This window comes from Python bivittatus, unplaced genomic scaffold, assembly GCF_059951505.1.
Source record: "Python bivittatus isolate LINGU-HERP-01145 unplaced genomic scaffold, Pbiv_v1 ctg000690_np1212, whole genome shotgun sequence".
NCBI classification, from domain to species: domain Eukaryota; kingdom Metazoa; phylum Chordata; class Lepidosauria; order Squamata; family Pythonidae; genus Python; species Python bivittatus.
In genome coordinates, this window is record NW_028277096.1 from 4,497,032 (window position 1) to 4,513,033 (window position 16,002).

Sequence of the window (16,002 nt, forward strand, 5' to 3'; positions counted from 1 at the left end):
TGTTTGTTGCCATCTAACGTGGATACCACACACAGAAGTAGTTTCCGGCACAAGGCTATATACAACTAACTTCAGAATTACCAATGCAACTGAATTTGAAAGCCAAAAGAAAACATCCAAATACGTTTTACTACTGTTCCTACTTCTGTACTACAGTATATTCCGCTCAACCCTTGTTGATACGCTGGCGAAAAGCGTGCGAAAGTCTTTCCAGTCTTTTGAGCGTGCTGGCTTAGTTATTGGCTAGCAAGTCAGCCAATTATCGTTAAGGAACGAGAAACTGACCAATAGGAAATAAAGGAGGCTAAGGCGCGCGCGGGAGCAAGTTCGAACGCCGCAGTCCGTGTCTGAGTGGACAGGAGGTGCCTCGGAGCGAGATCCTGTTTCTCTCCACTCTTTCCTGACTGAGGTAATGTATTATATGATCAAAGAACGGCTTTTTCGGTATCAGGAAAGGGAAACGGGGACGGGAACAAAGGAAACGGGTGCGGAAGGGAAAGGTTGAAAATCACTTCGAAGTACTTCCTGATGTATTTCCATTAGGATTAACCGATCGGGGTTGCAAAACTCAGGATGATCGCTGGATAGCAGCAAAGGGATGCTTTGCTGCTATGTAGTGGCTGTCCCGATTTTTGCAGCCCTGGTCTCCTTGAAAGTCCGAGAAGAGATCTCGCGAGTTCTGAACTCCGGTCAGAGACCCCGATTTGGGTCGTGGGTTTCATGGAACGTTTTCACATTCCTTGCTCTTTCCCCGTTGCTTTGACTTTGTTTGCTTCCTCGAAAAGGACGGGAAAGGAAACTTCGGTCAAAGTGCTCAGTAAGCCAAGCTCCCTGCATGAAGAAAACGAGGCTGTAAGGGGGGGGGGGGAAAGGTAGGCTGGAAAGAGGCTTAGGCGGGGTGGGTGAGCTGCTGAACTTCTTAAGAGCCTAGATTAGGCCCTAAACGCTTCTCATCTTTACCTTGAAGCTCCCTAGCCCATGGGATGATGCCTGTCATAACAGAAAAAAAACTGGTTTAGGCAAGGTGGTCCTCTTTGGGTCCTTTTACATGCAGCGTGGTCTGCAATCCTGTTTTCCACCCTGGAGATTTTCTAGTAGGTTTCCATGAACTGATCAGGAATTGTCTTTCAGCTGCAAAAGGCACATTGTTTTTTTAGGTGCTTAATCTCTTCTAAATTAGATACCAACAGTTGGAAATTAACAGGACAATGGAAATGAATATTATATACTTTACTGGTCACTAAAATTGTTACTACAAGCTGGACCCATTCTCCAGCAATTATATGAGGGTCTGAAGAACTTACCTTTTTCATACTTGAACAAGCATTTTAACTCAAGAATCCTGTTTGGATGACTGTTTAGAAACCAGGGGTACATATATGTATTAGTTATAGGCTTAATTTCCTAATTTTCTGCACAGTTAAGCTGCACCCTTTTTCTCTAGTATTAATTCTGTAACATGACATGAATATATACTCAAGTCTGATTTTGTTATGTACTAAATAAGTAGTGTGTATACTGGGTGAGTGGGTAGTACAATAGAAAAATGAAGGCTTTCATAAGAAAGGGGAGGGACTAGAGGGACTTTCTTTCTAGAGGGACTTCTTTCATGAGAACACTGACATTTTTTATATCTACTCAGTACCTTGATCATTCACACCCAGCAATGCCTGTAGATGTTTTGGACTACAGCTCCCACTGTCCTCAGCCACAGCTATGACAGCTGGGAAATGTAGAGGACTGTTGTCGAAAGTATCAAGAGAACAACAGACTAGTGCCTTCTTACTGGTCCTCCTGGCTTACAGACAGATGTCATATTCAAGCCTATCTTGAATGTTTAAAGACAGTGCTGTGCCAGAATGCTAGTGTTCAACATACACTGAATGTAAGAATACCTGAAATGTTAGAAATTATGTTCTTTGAAGTCCGACAATTGGTTTATTTAATTTACCACATTATTTGCCACTGAAATCTTGTTTTGGCATGCCTACTTATATATTTAGCCAAGTATGTCCAAACCACCATTAGAAGGAATGATGAATAGGCCAAATTAGCTGTTACTCTGTAGGTGAAGGAGTTGGCAGTATAAATTGGCATGAGAAACAGGCAAGCAAGGGCAAGTGAGAAATGCAGACTCTTGTGCCAGCTTTGCTAATTTCATATTTCCTAACAAAAAAACTGTACTTTCTAACACACACATTTCTAACTTGTAGGCTCTTTACTCAGGTTATGGCAGCTGTTACTCCAAGAAGAAAACGCTGTTATAATAGGTGAGTTTTAATGGCCAGCTATAAGGATATACTGTATTTTATTTATTTATTATATTTGCATCCCACCATAATCAAACAACTCTCAGCAGTTAACATGATATAAATGAAAACAATTTAAAATAGCCACAATAGGCATAAATACTAAATAACAATAAAACTCAGAGATAAAACAACTCAAAAATAAAAGCAGAGGTGGCCCAATCTGTTTGAATGCCCTTGATAATATCCTTGTTCATCTTTCTGAATGCCCTCAGAGAGGGGGCCAGCATGATCTCCCCAGGGGGACTGTTCCAGAGAACCTCTTGAACTTCTTGTTACTACCAAAAGTATTTCAATTTGCTTGGAAAGCTACAAACCAGAATTGTAGTATATAAAGTCATATACTATTAGGTACATAACATACTTTAAACAGCAGTAGGTTCTTCCTCATGTTTAATATTTTATTGTCCAAATTCAGGTAAAAATTGAGCTAAAATTTAATACTTCCCCTGTTAGAATCAATGATGTGAGTTTTTAATTCAAATTCAGTTTAAAAAAGAGTGCATTCAATAGAAGTTACTGTATTTTTCCATGTATAAGACGATACTTTTTTCTAAAATCGTTACACTAAAAATTGAAGGTCATCTTATCCAAGGAAGTAAGCCGAGGAGAGAACTGCACGGTTGCGAAACTGCCCATACTTTGTCTCTGCAAACAGGCTTCCTCCAATCACGAGCCTTATGTAACTGACGTCAGCTGATGCTGAACAAACCAATTGGAACACATCCCGTTGGAGGTGGAGAGCATGTAGGCAGTGCGCAGATGCAACAGGGACCGGTAATGTCAGAGCATTCTGAGCCCATAAAGATGTTGGAAAATAAAAAAATAAGCAAATGTCTTACTCTGCAAAATTCAAACTGAATGTAATCAGTTATGCAAAAGAGCATGGAAACAGAGCTGCAGAGACACAGTTTGGACCTCCTCCCACTGAGTGCATCATGTAAATGTTACCTAATTACTAAATAAAAATGTGTTCTGCTTTATCTTTAAAATACTGATTTCTTAATTTTGGGTTGGAAAAGTGGGGGTCGTCTTATACATGGGGGTGTCTTATTCATGGAAAAATATGGTATGTATTAAAAAGTGTCATAGATCCAAAAGTCTTTGAATAACAAATAAATAAGTATTTTTAAACTGTAATATAGTAAGACAGTTGAATTAGGTCTGAGATATGTAAAGAGTAAAATATGTATTTTTTATAGTTTACAGCTGGTACATGAGAATCCAATGAAAAGGCTGAAGATGGAATTCACTGAAGAAGCATCTGCAGAGCACAGTTTTCTGTCTTCAACAAAAAAACCTAGTTTCCAAGATAAAGAAAACCAACACTTGCTCCAAAGGTCAACCAGCTCGGAGAAACTTAATACTTCACCATTGCAGACAGCAGATGCACCAAAAGGAAGATCAAATGTGCTCCCACAGAGAACATCTCCAGTGTCTGGCGCTATGTATAGTTCCACTGTGTCAATCAGTTCCTTTTACAGTAAAGTAAATACATTTCAAAGTATATTGGAGAAAAAACAAGCAAACAAATGTCATCTGAATTCCAGAAATGATGATGCAAATTTACCTATTGCTAACAAAACAGAAGTAGTACAAGCCAAGATTCAACACCTTAAAACTTCCAAGCGCCCAGCTGTTTCCAGGCAGGCCAAGACTTTATCAAGAAATACCAAAAAAGCTAAAATGGAAATTGCTGTACCCAAGCCTAAGGGGAAGGAGAATAATAATTATACTGTAGAAAAGAAAATGGAAGGTCCTTCCAAAGTCCTAAGCCTGAAGTTCAAACCTGTGTTAAGACTCCAGACCGGGGCAGCATTTTTTGCCACTGGAAAGAAGTGGAACTGTGACTCTAAGAAGCTGTCTTCACCACGAAGATTTCTCCAATTTGTTAATAATACCACAGAAAGCAAGAAGCAGGACAATCTTCTCACAGATACCAAAATGTGCTTATCTGCTGAAAGCAAAGCAGCTAAAATTGGCAGGGAAGAAAACCAAGCAGATGTGTCCCTGAAAGAGAGTCTTAATCTTGAGGATGGGAAGAGACTGACATGCGATAAAAATCATATTAAGGAGCCTTTGTGTGAACTGAAACCATTACAAAATTCTGGACTTATTCAGATTCCTCACTCTGGTTCCTCAGAGTCCCCAGCTCAGAAAGAAACTGATGCTGGGAAAGAGGTATGCATAATTTAGGAAAATTAGTATTTGTCTAGTGACACTAAGGTTTGATTTGAGAAGGGATTAAATTCCTTTCAAGGTACATTCAGATTCAGTGACTATGTGATTTGTAATACTGCATGTTTTGTCAAAGTAACATAAAGGCAAGGTTTGCCCCTTGAAGACTGTCAGGGGTTATAATACATTATCTGTAAACAGACTGATATATTTGGAAAGGTCATGTAATGTGTAGTTTACCAAAGATCTCAGGTTGTTAAGAATTTCAGAGTGTTTTGAAAGACCTTGCAGTCCTGCCTATTCTCAAGAACAAAGCATTTCATGTATTATTTTAAAAATTATGTGCTATCTTTTAATTTAAAATGCAGCTAAACTCAGTTAATAAAATCAGAAATTATAAAATACATGCAATTAACAAAAGCTATGTTAAAATTGACAAAAAATAAATTTGATTCATTTATCAGAGCTTCAGAAAAGAAAGCTGGATAGGTAAAAATATCAAGTTAAACCTCTGGTATCACCATATATAAGACATAGCAAGTTTAAAAGTCCTCTCTCTGTTCCCCATGTGCAGTATCTAATTTCAGGATGCAGGGAAATGTTCCTGAGGGCCTCTAAACTGATGATTGTAAAAATATTTTCAAAAGTAGCCTTGATTACTAGGATATCAATTATTGTCAGCAAGATGTTTTGGATTACAATAGGATTCCTCCTTCTCAAGCTTCTGATAATTTTTTCTAAAGGCTTGTCCTGGGCTACAGCAATATCTAAAAATACTGACTCCATGTGTGAATGCTATATTTTTAGCCATAGTCCTCTTTTTTCCTTTGTTGTGGCAAAACACTTCATTGTTATATCTGTATTATTTTCCTGCTTTCCTTGCTTGGAGCCGAATCCTACATATACTTCATTAGTGAACCACTTCTTGAGTCCCTTGCTTTTCCCACTATTCTTTGAACCCACTTTTTGTCTTTCTCCCATTAAATTGAATGTGTTATACCCCATGGATTAATTCCTTAAGATTTCTGTGTAGCTGCTAATTATAATGATTGAATAACAAGTGATCATTTAATGGCCTTGTATCACATTAGCCTCATGAGTAATTTAATAAATTGTATTGACTGTTTATTAATTATAATTTTCTACTTCCATAATAGTTTCATAACCTATAGTGTTCAAGGTCCCAACAGAATTGGCACTGAGGGAGACCTCAGTCTGTATACAGTTCAGGGATTGATCAGATATGAATCTGTTTCTCATCTCCAAGGATTGGAAACTACATTGGAAACTCTTGTTCAAAAAACTTTGCTGTTTTTTTTTTTCACAGGTTTTGGAAGAAACCTCAAAGGAATCATCTGAAAGTACAAACAAATATAAGACTGCCTCTTCCAGTAAGTTATTTATAAGTGATCCTATAAATGGAGATTATAAATATTTATAGGGAACAGGATTGGGGGAGTGCAACCTTCCTGATCCTCACTGATCTCTCAGCAGCCTTTGACAATGCTATTCTTCTGGACCATCTCTGCAGATTTAGAATGGAAGGCATCATGTTGTGATGGTTCCAGCTAAGGGGTAGAAGAAAAGATCTGCCCTGAGACTTCTACTTTGTGAAATGCCTCAGGCTCTTATTTTCTCCACTGTTTTTTTAACTTCTATATGAAACAGCTGGAGCAGGTCATCTGTTGGCATGGGGTCCAGTATCATCAAGATGCTGATGATGCACAGCTATATATTTCAGCCCCAAGCCAAACAAATGATGCAGTAGAAGTCCTAACTCAGTGCCTGGTGGATGTAAGTATCTGGATGGGGAGAAACAAACAGAATGAATTCTTCCAAGATAGGGGCTTTGGGTTTGTGGGACAAATTATTCTAGGGAAATACCATCTTTGATTCTGAACTGAGTTGTAATCCCCTGTTGAGAGGTGGTGACCTCACTGTTCAGGAGTTGCAATGAATGCCAGTTGGCCTCCAGGTGCAATTCATGATGCTGATTGGCACCTTGAAGGTCTTACATGCACCAAGTTATCTGAGGGACCACTTTCTCCCAATCTGATCAGATTGAAGAAGGTCAACTCTTTCCAGATCTTCTGTATCATCTGACAGGACCTTGGGAGCGGATATTTTCAGTCATTGTCCTCATGCTTTGAGATTCCTTTGCATGAAGACCTTGTTTCCTCTCCTGGATTTCAGGAGAGCAGTTAACACCTACTAGTCCCATCTAGTGCAAGAGAAGGGTATGTTGTGAGTAAAGCCTGGAATCACGCAGGTTTATGACTTTGTATTTTTTTTTAAGATGTGTTAATATTTGATGGTCAAGCCTATCTTCCTTTTGAGATCTGGGGTGCAGTGTTATAAACAATGCAAGTGGAGTGGTGAATAGAAATTATATGGATACTCTTTTTCTTCCAATGTCATTTTTGGCAGACAATGTCAATCCTTTGTTCAGAACATCTTCCAGCAACAAAAAAAGGTATGTCAGTTCTGTAATAATTCTCAATAATTATATAATGCAGACGAAGATTTTCCTCTACAGGTAGTCCTTGATTTATGACAGCAGTTGGGACCAGAATTTCTGTCGCTAAGTGATGTAGTTATAAAGCACGACCACATTACTTAGCAATGGCAATTCCTGCAGTCCCAGTTACTGTAGTTAACTGAATCCCACAGTCATTAGGCATGCCACTTTCCCACAACCAAAGTCAGTGCAGAAGCCAGCAGGAAGTTGCAAGTCCCAGGCCAGCAGTCAGATAAGTGGCTGCTGCCGGGTGGGAGAGGAAGCGTGGGTTGCAGGGGACGGTGTGTGAGGGGGTGTGTGAGAGGCGCAGGTTGGGGAGGGGGTGCATGAGAAGTGTGGGTCGAGGAGAGGGTATATGAGAGGCGTGGCGTGGGGGGTGCGAAGGAGGCATGGCAAGGGTTGGGAAGCATGCATGGAGGTGCACATGGCCAGTATGGTACGAGCGCAGAAGGGCTGGGGAAGGGGGTGCGGGTGGGGGAGACTTACCCCAGCGACTTGCATCCTTCCTTGCTGACTTCCCTTCCCTCCCCTTTATACTCCAGAGAATCTGAGTCCCTTTCCATACTCTCTCACCCTTCCCCCTGGGTTAACCTATGCTTCAGCAGCTGTTGCTGAGCTAACAACTTCTAGATTCCTTCTCCAAGATTATCTCCATGGTTCCCTAAAATGCTGTGGAAAGTTTCTGCTGCCTTCATTACATTATACTGATCTTGAAATAATAAGTAATGGCATTTTTGCTACCTAATTAGCCATGGTGTTGGTATCACAATTCAGGTTACAAAAGGACAAAGATTTTTTGCTAGATACTATTGTCCTTGAGTAATCCTAATATGAATATTGCTGCATCTGAGGAGCTGTGCTTATGAACCAGATGGTGCTTCCATATTGAAGCATAAGCTCCTAGGACCAGCAAAGCCCTAAATTAGAGGGCTAAACAAATAGAGCATTGTATAGCTTAATTATTACACCCTTCGGTTTTGTTAACCTTTCTAAAAGTAGAGAGAGCCTATTAATATTATATAGGCATAGCACATCTGGGATGCAAAACTCTGGACAAGTACTAGTTGGTGGTAAAGAATTTTTGCTTAAAAATAATATACAAATATTTCAAACAATATGATAGAATAAAATATTACTATTCGTTAGACAAGAATTATACTCTGCCCAACGTACCGACTAGAGTATAACCAGTGAAAACATGCCTTGAAGCATTTTTGTAACTTCTCAAAAAATACAATTGTAGGGCAGCTGTTAAGAGTTCTCCTGCTGCTGCCTTATATGCCATTGTATACAAACAGCCAATGTGATTAGAGTGTCAAACTAGGATTGAAGAGGTGACTGTTGGAATTCCAATCCACTTGGTGTCCTTTGGCCACTGTACATCTCAGTCTAAGTTGTCTCACAGGACTTCTAAAAATAAAATAGAGGAAATAGCTATAGGAATATTGTACAGGTAGTCCCCAGTTAATGACCCTTCGTTCAGCGACTGTTCAAAGTTATGACAGTGCTGAACAAGTGGTACTTATGGCCGGTCCTTGAAGTTCTGGCTGTCCCAGCACCCTCGTGGTCACGTGATTGCAATCCAGGCGCTGGGCAACTGGCCTGCACTTATGATGATTGCAGTGTCCTGCAGTCACATGATCACCATTTGCGACCTTCCCTGCTGGCTTCCCACAAGCAAAGTCAATGGGGAAGTTGGCAGGGAAGGTTGCAAGTCGCTCCTGTAAGTTGCCCCCCGCTCTTGCCGCCTTTTCTCCCGAGAAGCCCAACTATGGAGTATGAGTTCCTAGCAATTTCACACTCCACAGCACCCGCCCACGGCACCCCGCCTGTCCACACTCTGTAGCACACACCTGCCCAGCCATGCTCACACCACACCACAGTGTCCTCCCATACTCAGTAGCCACTGTGCCTGACTGCGCTTGCACCACATCAGCCACCTGTGTGCCCTCCCGCACTCAGCAGCAGCCACCCCCCACCCAGCCTCGCTCACACCGCACTTGGAAGCAGCCACTTACTTGCCTACCAGCCTGCTTGCAAGCCTCCTGGGATTTGCAACTTTCTGCCAGCTTCCCCATTGACTTTACTTGTTGGAAGCCAGCAGGAAGATGCAAGGAGGTCCTTGCTTAATGACAGCAATGGGGGCTGCCAGGATCGCTGTTGCTAAGTGATGTGGTCACGTGACATTGTGGTTTACAACCACATTGCTTAGCGATGGAAATTCTAGTCCCGATTACCATTGTTAAGCGAGGACTACCTGTATTTGAAGTGAAGATGTAGAAGGTTTCTGTTAAAATTCATGTTCACAATATTATTCAATTGAGCAAGTAAGCAATCTGTTATTTTCCTGTTACGTCTTAGACATTGACTCTTATTATTCCAGTCAGCACTAGCCAATATCAAGGGTAGTGGGTTGTGGGAGTTGTAGTCCAAAGTTTCTGGGGAGTGCTAGATTGTCTATTCCTGCTCTAGTGGAGCTGATTTCTTAAGTGTGAGAGTTCCATGTTGCAACATTTAAAATTAGCATTTTGAATTGTTCACAGTGTGATGGTGGCTTCTGCTGGGACAGTTTATTGACTTCTTGGCCTTGTAGCCCTATTCATGAATGTTAGTTTTAACAAATGAATGTCCATATATTCTTTATGAATCTTTGTTAGTAAGTTGCAAATATCTTAGTTTCAGTCCACAGACTCTTCCAGATGAACAACCATCATCACATGTGGAATTGAGTCCAGTAAGACAGAAGTCTCCTTCCAAACTAAGAATCAGCAAGAAAACAAAAGTACTAACCAAAGGCTTGAAAGATCAAATGGTCATTGTGAGTATATTTCTTTCAGTCTATCAGTGCTATAATGGCAATTGTAACATCATTTACAAGGCTTTCAGACATGCCATATTTTGATTCTGTATGTGCATATTAAAGTGCTAAAGAGGTCTCTCCTATGTCCCAGATTGGAGTGGACAATATGACATATTAATGCCCTCTGTGCCTTTACAGGATGCTGGTCAAAAACATTTTGGTGCCACCATCTGCAAATCATGTGGCATGGTTTATTCAGCTGACAACCCAGAGGATGAAGCACATCATGTCCAGTATCATCAAAGGTTTATTGAGGGCATAAAATACACGGTAAGACAGAAGTTAGATACACCATGGACCCCTTTATGAATTAATACCTGGGATCATGAACTGGACAGTAGAATTCCAAGGAATGTAAGCATAATGGGTAATGGGAACGAATGCTATCTAAGAGAATAGCTCCAGCAATTTCTTTGTAGTATTTGTATGTTACTATAGAAAATGGCTTAATTAACATTTTTGTACTGATCTATGAGACTGGGGTTTTTTAAATCATAGCTTAATCTGTTAGTCTAAATCTGTTTTCCATATTCCTTTTGCCCATTTTTTGATAGAGCTGGAAGAATGAACATGTAGTTGCAGAATTCTGGGATGGAAAAATTGTCTTGATACTTTGGAATGATCCAAAATATATTGTCAAAAAGGTGCAGTGCCAGGATTTTTCTAACCTTGTTCCGCTTGTTTGTCTCAAAGCTACTTCTTATCTGTTTCAGGATTGTTCCATAATTCTTACATTTTCAGGGAAAAATGTATGCATACAGTATTCCCAAATGTTGAGTAAATAACATTCAGGCCCCCAAGTTAATTGCTCTTGTAATTTAAGATTTCTATCATAAAGGAAACACTGTTTCCATTTTCTAATAATTTCAGAAATTATATTTTATTGTTAAATACATTGCTTGGTTTCAATTTTTAAACTGTTACGAACAAAATAGGTTTTGTTCAGTTTTTAGGAGCAACTTTCTAGCCACCTATTTTGTGGTATTAATAAAATAGCCAATGCTTACTGCTTTCCAAAAATCTTGGTGGCCAGATAGAATTCCAGCAAAAATGCCTCTTTTGATAATTCCATAACTAATTGCTCCTAGAAATATTGCTTGTTGACCCCTATCTGATTAAGTAACTAAATTACTGTGTGTTTTTTTCTTATATAGGCTGATGATATACGCACATTTGTAGATAATGAACTTGGATTTAAACAAATAGTGCAGACTTATCCATCACAAACTAAAACGTACTTGTTTGTATCCAATGAAAAAAAGATAGTTGGCTGCTTAATTGCTGAGCCAGTCAGGCGGGTGAGTAATTTGCAATCTGGAATGAAAAATCTGTGGTTCAAACAAATACCTTTGTTCTGAAATGGGTGGGCAAACCGAGAACCGTTCAGATTGTGTTGACAAAGTTCAGGGGTTCATATCAGATCTTTTTAAAATGTTTTTATTTAAACATAACTTTAAACCTTATTTAAAATATAAACTTAAAACATGCATCAAATAATACCAGTAAGTTGTTAATTATTTCAAATAACAAGAAGAAACAGTACACCTTGAATATTTAGGCATGATTTGAGGTTTTTATAAGAAAATAGCATGGTATAAGTGTATTTATATCTATAGTGCAAATACGCACACACAACTAATGGAAAGCTAAGGTAATATTTCTACAGTAGGCTTTTATGAGCTTTCAAACAGTACTAATTTACATCGTTCCAATAATCCTGTTTCCTGATTGGACCTGTAAAAATCTAGGGGAAAAAAATCTAATTTTTCTAACAACATATGCAGAATATAAAACATAGAGCTTCGCAGTTCCTTGGCATTACAAGGATGCATGCCATTCTAACAAACTGCACCCTAAAGAAATCTACTTTCTAGCAACTTCAGTCAATTTTTTGCCCTTTTCTGTTCTATGCAATTTTCTTAATATAGTATCAGTTACTCCAGATTTATTACATATTGTTCCAGCAACCTTCCCCACAATTCTACATTTCTTAAAAAACCAAAGCAAATTGGTCATTATTTTTCTCAGAATTCTTGATGTCAAGAACAATTATTATTTTACTACTTATCACTCCAATTAGTAAATAATGATGTATTAAAACATTTGATACTGTTTTCAGGGAATTGATCTACCTAACTTGTGAATGAGGATGTCCTACTGGGCAATGCATTACTGCTTTTAACTTTCTGAATCCAACTATTAGTCCAGAAATGAACAACATTTTTTCTCTCTTCAAGAGGTGGCTGCTACTTTTACAGCAATGCTGTAGCTGCTTCTGGGGTTACCCCATTTCTTTGGGAAATCAGGAGACCTGGGCACCTGATAGAAGGGAATCCAAGAATTCTGATCCCTTGCTGTGATCAATACCTCTGAGTTTTGGCTAGTAGTATCAGTGAATAATCATGGGCAAATAATCCTTGCAGATTTCACTCCATCCATATTCAAGGGTTCTTTGGCTGAGAGGTAGGATTATCTTTCTGTGACATGTTCTTTGCAGTAACCATCTTGCTTGGGGAGGTAGTGTCTACTGATTCACTCAGTTGAAGCCAGTAAGAAAGGGTGTGCATGTTTTTGCATGGATACAAGAAGCAGATCTCTTATTCTGGATCCTTGCATTACCTTCCTGTTCCATACTGTGATGGGAAGAGAAAGGTGGCTGCTTAGTATCAAATCCACACCTTGGACAGAGATTTGGAGGCAGCTTATTCTGGGGCAGTGTTTCTCAACCTTGGCAACTCTAACATGTGTGGACTTCGACTCCCAGAATTCCCCAACCAGCTATGGCTGACTGGGGAATTCTGGGAGTTGAAGTCCATGTACCTTAGAGTTGCCAAAATTGAGAAACACTGTTCTGGGATGTGCTGCTGCCTCACTGACAATCACTTCAGCTTCTCTGCAATTTCTGAGGAGTCAATTTCCCTCTCCCTTCATGTGAGGAGGATGAAAATCCTACTCCAGACACAATGAGCCTTTTTACAGCAGATGACTTCCTCTCATTCCTTTAAAAAGTCTGCAAGGCACTGGGGCAAAAGAAGTGCTAACAAAATCATCTACTTGAGCCAGAATCATCAGATTCTGGAGTAGCAGTTTTCCCAGTCAATTTGAATAACACACCTGCATTCCCTTCCCAGGAGCCTTTAACAAAGTGATAGAACAATTGTGGGCTCACCTTCCCTGAAGGGTTTCAAACAGGATATTGGACACTGTAGTTGAAACAACAATCAAAGAGCAGGGAATTATCGAGGTTGTGGCCGTGACTCAGGGATACCTTTTTGTTCTTGACTAAAATTGTGGCATTCATTATCACAGTGTGAAGATGTCATGAAGATGAATTTTTATAACAGTTGTAGAGCTGGGATACTTTAGTAGATGCAGCCTAAGCAACATGTGCTCTATCAAATTTGGGCAGCAAATGTGTTCCTTAAAGCCCTGTAAATCATCCTGTTATACAGGTTTGTTACTGTTTAAGGTAACCCTCCCTTCTTTCCCACAGGCTTTTCGAGTGCTTTCAGAGCCCATAACAGTGGAGTCTCCTGCTGAAAATAACCTAGAGCATCAGCATGCCTGGTGCTGCTCGACAAAGCCAGAAAAGGTCTACTGCGGGATTAGCCGAATCTGGGTATTCAGCCTGATGCGGAGGAAGCACATTGCCAGCCGTTTGGTGGATGTGATGAGGTAAGGAAGTAGTGCTGGGTCCAGTCTGAAAATTTTGTAACCCAAAATATGGCACAATCATCTTATTTTTAGATAACCTTTTCTTGGAATATAGGTGTTTTTCAGCTAATTATAAAGAGGGTATATACTCATGAAGCAAATGTTAGGAGCATGATCGCACATGCCATATATAGCAGAGTGCTGAGAACACCTTGGACATTGGTGCCTTCCTCTAATTACTCAGCACTTTCCATTTTATTCAGCTAAGTACTGGATGAGATGATTTCCTTTGACTTTCTTTTGTCAACGTAATAATTGATTTAAACTTTTATTAAATACATATAATAAACCTAAATAACCACCAAAGAATTGGATTCTTATTCTACATTGATACTTTTTTCTTCCAGGCAAACTTTTTTATTTGGCTGTTACCTAAGCATCAATGAAATCGCCTTTTCAGATCCAACACCAGATGGAAAGCTATTTGCAGCAAGATATTGCAAAATACCCAACTTCCTCGTTTATAATTTCATTAGTTAAGACCAGATTTGTAAAAATGCGAAGTGGAGTTAATGAGCCCTTCTCTTCTTTCAGCAAGGGCTCCTATTTTACAAAATGTGGTCATTGCTGTTATTGCATTGTTTTGTGCTTTAATGTGATAATGTAAATTTGAATTAGTAACATACCAAGTGTGTATTTGATATGTGAATTGCTTTGAAAAAGTTAATTCTGGAAGTTAAAAACTTCTGAAATTGATTATAAAATTTAGAATGTGTAAGAAAAGAACTACGTATGGCTCCTACTGCTCTAGCTCTTTATTGCTACTGCCTCCAGTGTGTTGTTTTTACACTTCTGGCAGATATGCTGGTTTGCTTGCAGATGGATGACAAGGTTTAGCAAAAGAAACTCAGTGCTGAGACTGAATAAACAGGGATGGAAAATGTGTTCCTGAGCTAATTTCCAGCATCTTTTACCAATGGCTGGCTATGGCTGTTCAGCAACATCTGGAAGGCCATAATTTTTATAGACTAGGAAGAGATAAAGTACAGGGGGTACTCTAATGCTGCTATGGACTAAGATTTTAAAATTATTTTTGCACCTGTTAGTGGAAACACAGTACTGAGACTAGTTTTTGAAGCTCTAAAGCGTTGGAGGTAACTGCAGAAGTTGGGTAGGCTATGTCTGACAACTACTGCAATTCTTGCACTAAACACTGCTGGACCAAGCCTATTCAAATAAATATTTTTGTGTATTAAACTTTATTTGATATATATGCAGTAAATGTTTGTTTATAAAATTTATATGCTGTCCCAGTCAATCATCTCTGGGTGGTTAACCATAAAAAGTGGACTTGCTAGTTAATCTTTTGAGTCAAATGTGTTCTTTATACAACCTACCTGCTAGCACACAGAAAAAAAATGCAGTGAATTGTAGAACCTATAAATCCAAACTTTAGCAAGTAGCCTCCTTGACCAAGAAAGAATACTAATACTATATTCTTCTGTAAGTGGCTGTCCCTCAGTTTATAGGATAATTTAACTTATTTGATCCACACAGCCAGACTGGTTCTATAGGTACCCATGATATCACTGTATATGAAAAGTACACTTCAAGCCATTATTTCAAATGATAACACCTCCCCCCTCCTTTCAAAGCACTGCAATCATTAATTAGTTTTTGATTTTGAGGTCACTGCAATACTTTATTATGCCCTTTTCTAGAAAAACTAGGAAGCAAGCTAAAATGAATTGTCTATCAACTGATACTGTCAGTATAGACAATGCAATTCCCATTCCACTAATATATTGGGCTCCAATATATGGCAACTGTTCTTATAGTGCTACATCTCTTGAATATATAAAGTAACCGTAAACATTTCTGAATCTCAGTGTGCTGTAACTACAAAAAGGCAATGTCTTCCATTGCTCGAACAATTTACCTTAATTTCCCAATAATTCCAATTAAGTGTGGTTTTGCCCTACAAATAGAATTTGGATCTATGCAGAGGACAATTCAACTATATATTATAGTATCAAATAGTCTGTGCCCAAACAAAAACATGCACGTTTCATGTTTTGGTTCACATGCAGGCTAAAATGGAGCTGTTTTGTTCTAGATACAGACCAAAATACTGTTCCAGGCACAGGTGACCTGATGTGGGAGGTAAAAGAGAAAAACTAAGGGCATTGGTGGCAGCTGGGAAAAGTCAGGAGAAAGGGAACGAAAGGCACTGGGAATATACTGACGGGCATGCTAGGAGAAGCTGAGTGGAGAAAAAGCACCACACTACTTGCCCCACAAAATCACTCTAAAATTCATCTGGATTTTCTTTGGCTGAGACCCAGAATAACCAAAGCATTCCAGATTTGTTTCTGCTGGGCCAGTGAATCTGAAATGCAATTCAAATCATTTTTGGATTGCAGCTCCTGATATGCCATGAGAGGCTGTCAGTCACTAAAAACTTACAGAGCTTAGAAAACAAC

The 16,002-nt window shown here is 39.2% G+C and overlaps 1 protein-coding gene across 2 annotated transcripts; it reads left to right on the top strand.

Annotated features, from left to right (window-relative positions):
* The first annotated feature begins 343 nt into the window (after positions 1 to 343).
* Positions 344 to 15,284, top strand: ESCO2 (establishment of sister chromatid cohesion N-acetyltransferase 2). 2 transcript variants are annotated; one of them, XM_007422340.3, is made up of 11 exons: positions 344 to 409; positions 2,214 to 2,270; positions 3,512 to 4,490; positions 5,815 to 5,878; positions 6,915 to 6,960; positions 9,682 to 9,823; positions 10,004 to 10,135; positions 10,420 to 10,509; positions 11,020 to 11,163; positions 13,359 to 13,540; positions 13,927 to 15,284. In XM_007422340.3, the coding sequence occupies exons 2-11, from the start codon at positions 2,230 to 2,232 to the stop codon at positions 14,057 to 14,059; spliced, it is 1,953 nt and encodes a 650-aa protein (XP_007422402.2). In that variant the 5' UTR covers positions 344 to 409; positions 2,214 to 2,229; the 3' UTR covers positions 14,060 to 15,284. The 2 variants fall into 2 exon arrangements, with proteins under 2 accessions (XP_007422402.2, XP_088008466.1); XM_088152340.1 differs by lacking the exon at positions 10,420 to 10,509.
* The last annotated feature ends 718 nt before the right edge of the window (positions 15,285 to 16,002 follow it).

Coding starts and splice junctions, on each gene's coding strand:
- ESCO2 (XM_007422340.3), top strand. CDS start 2,230: ATGGCAGCTGTTACTCCAAGAAGAAAACGCTGTTATAATAG. Junction 5,879..6,914: donor ATATAAGACTGCCTCTTCCA/GTAAGTTATTTA, acceptor CATTTTTGGCAG/ACAATGTCAATCCTTTGTTC. Junction 10,510..11,019: donor CAAAATATATTGTCAAAAAG/GTGCAGTGCCAG, acceptor TTTCTTATATAG/GCTGATGATATACGCACATT.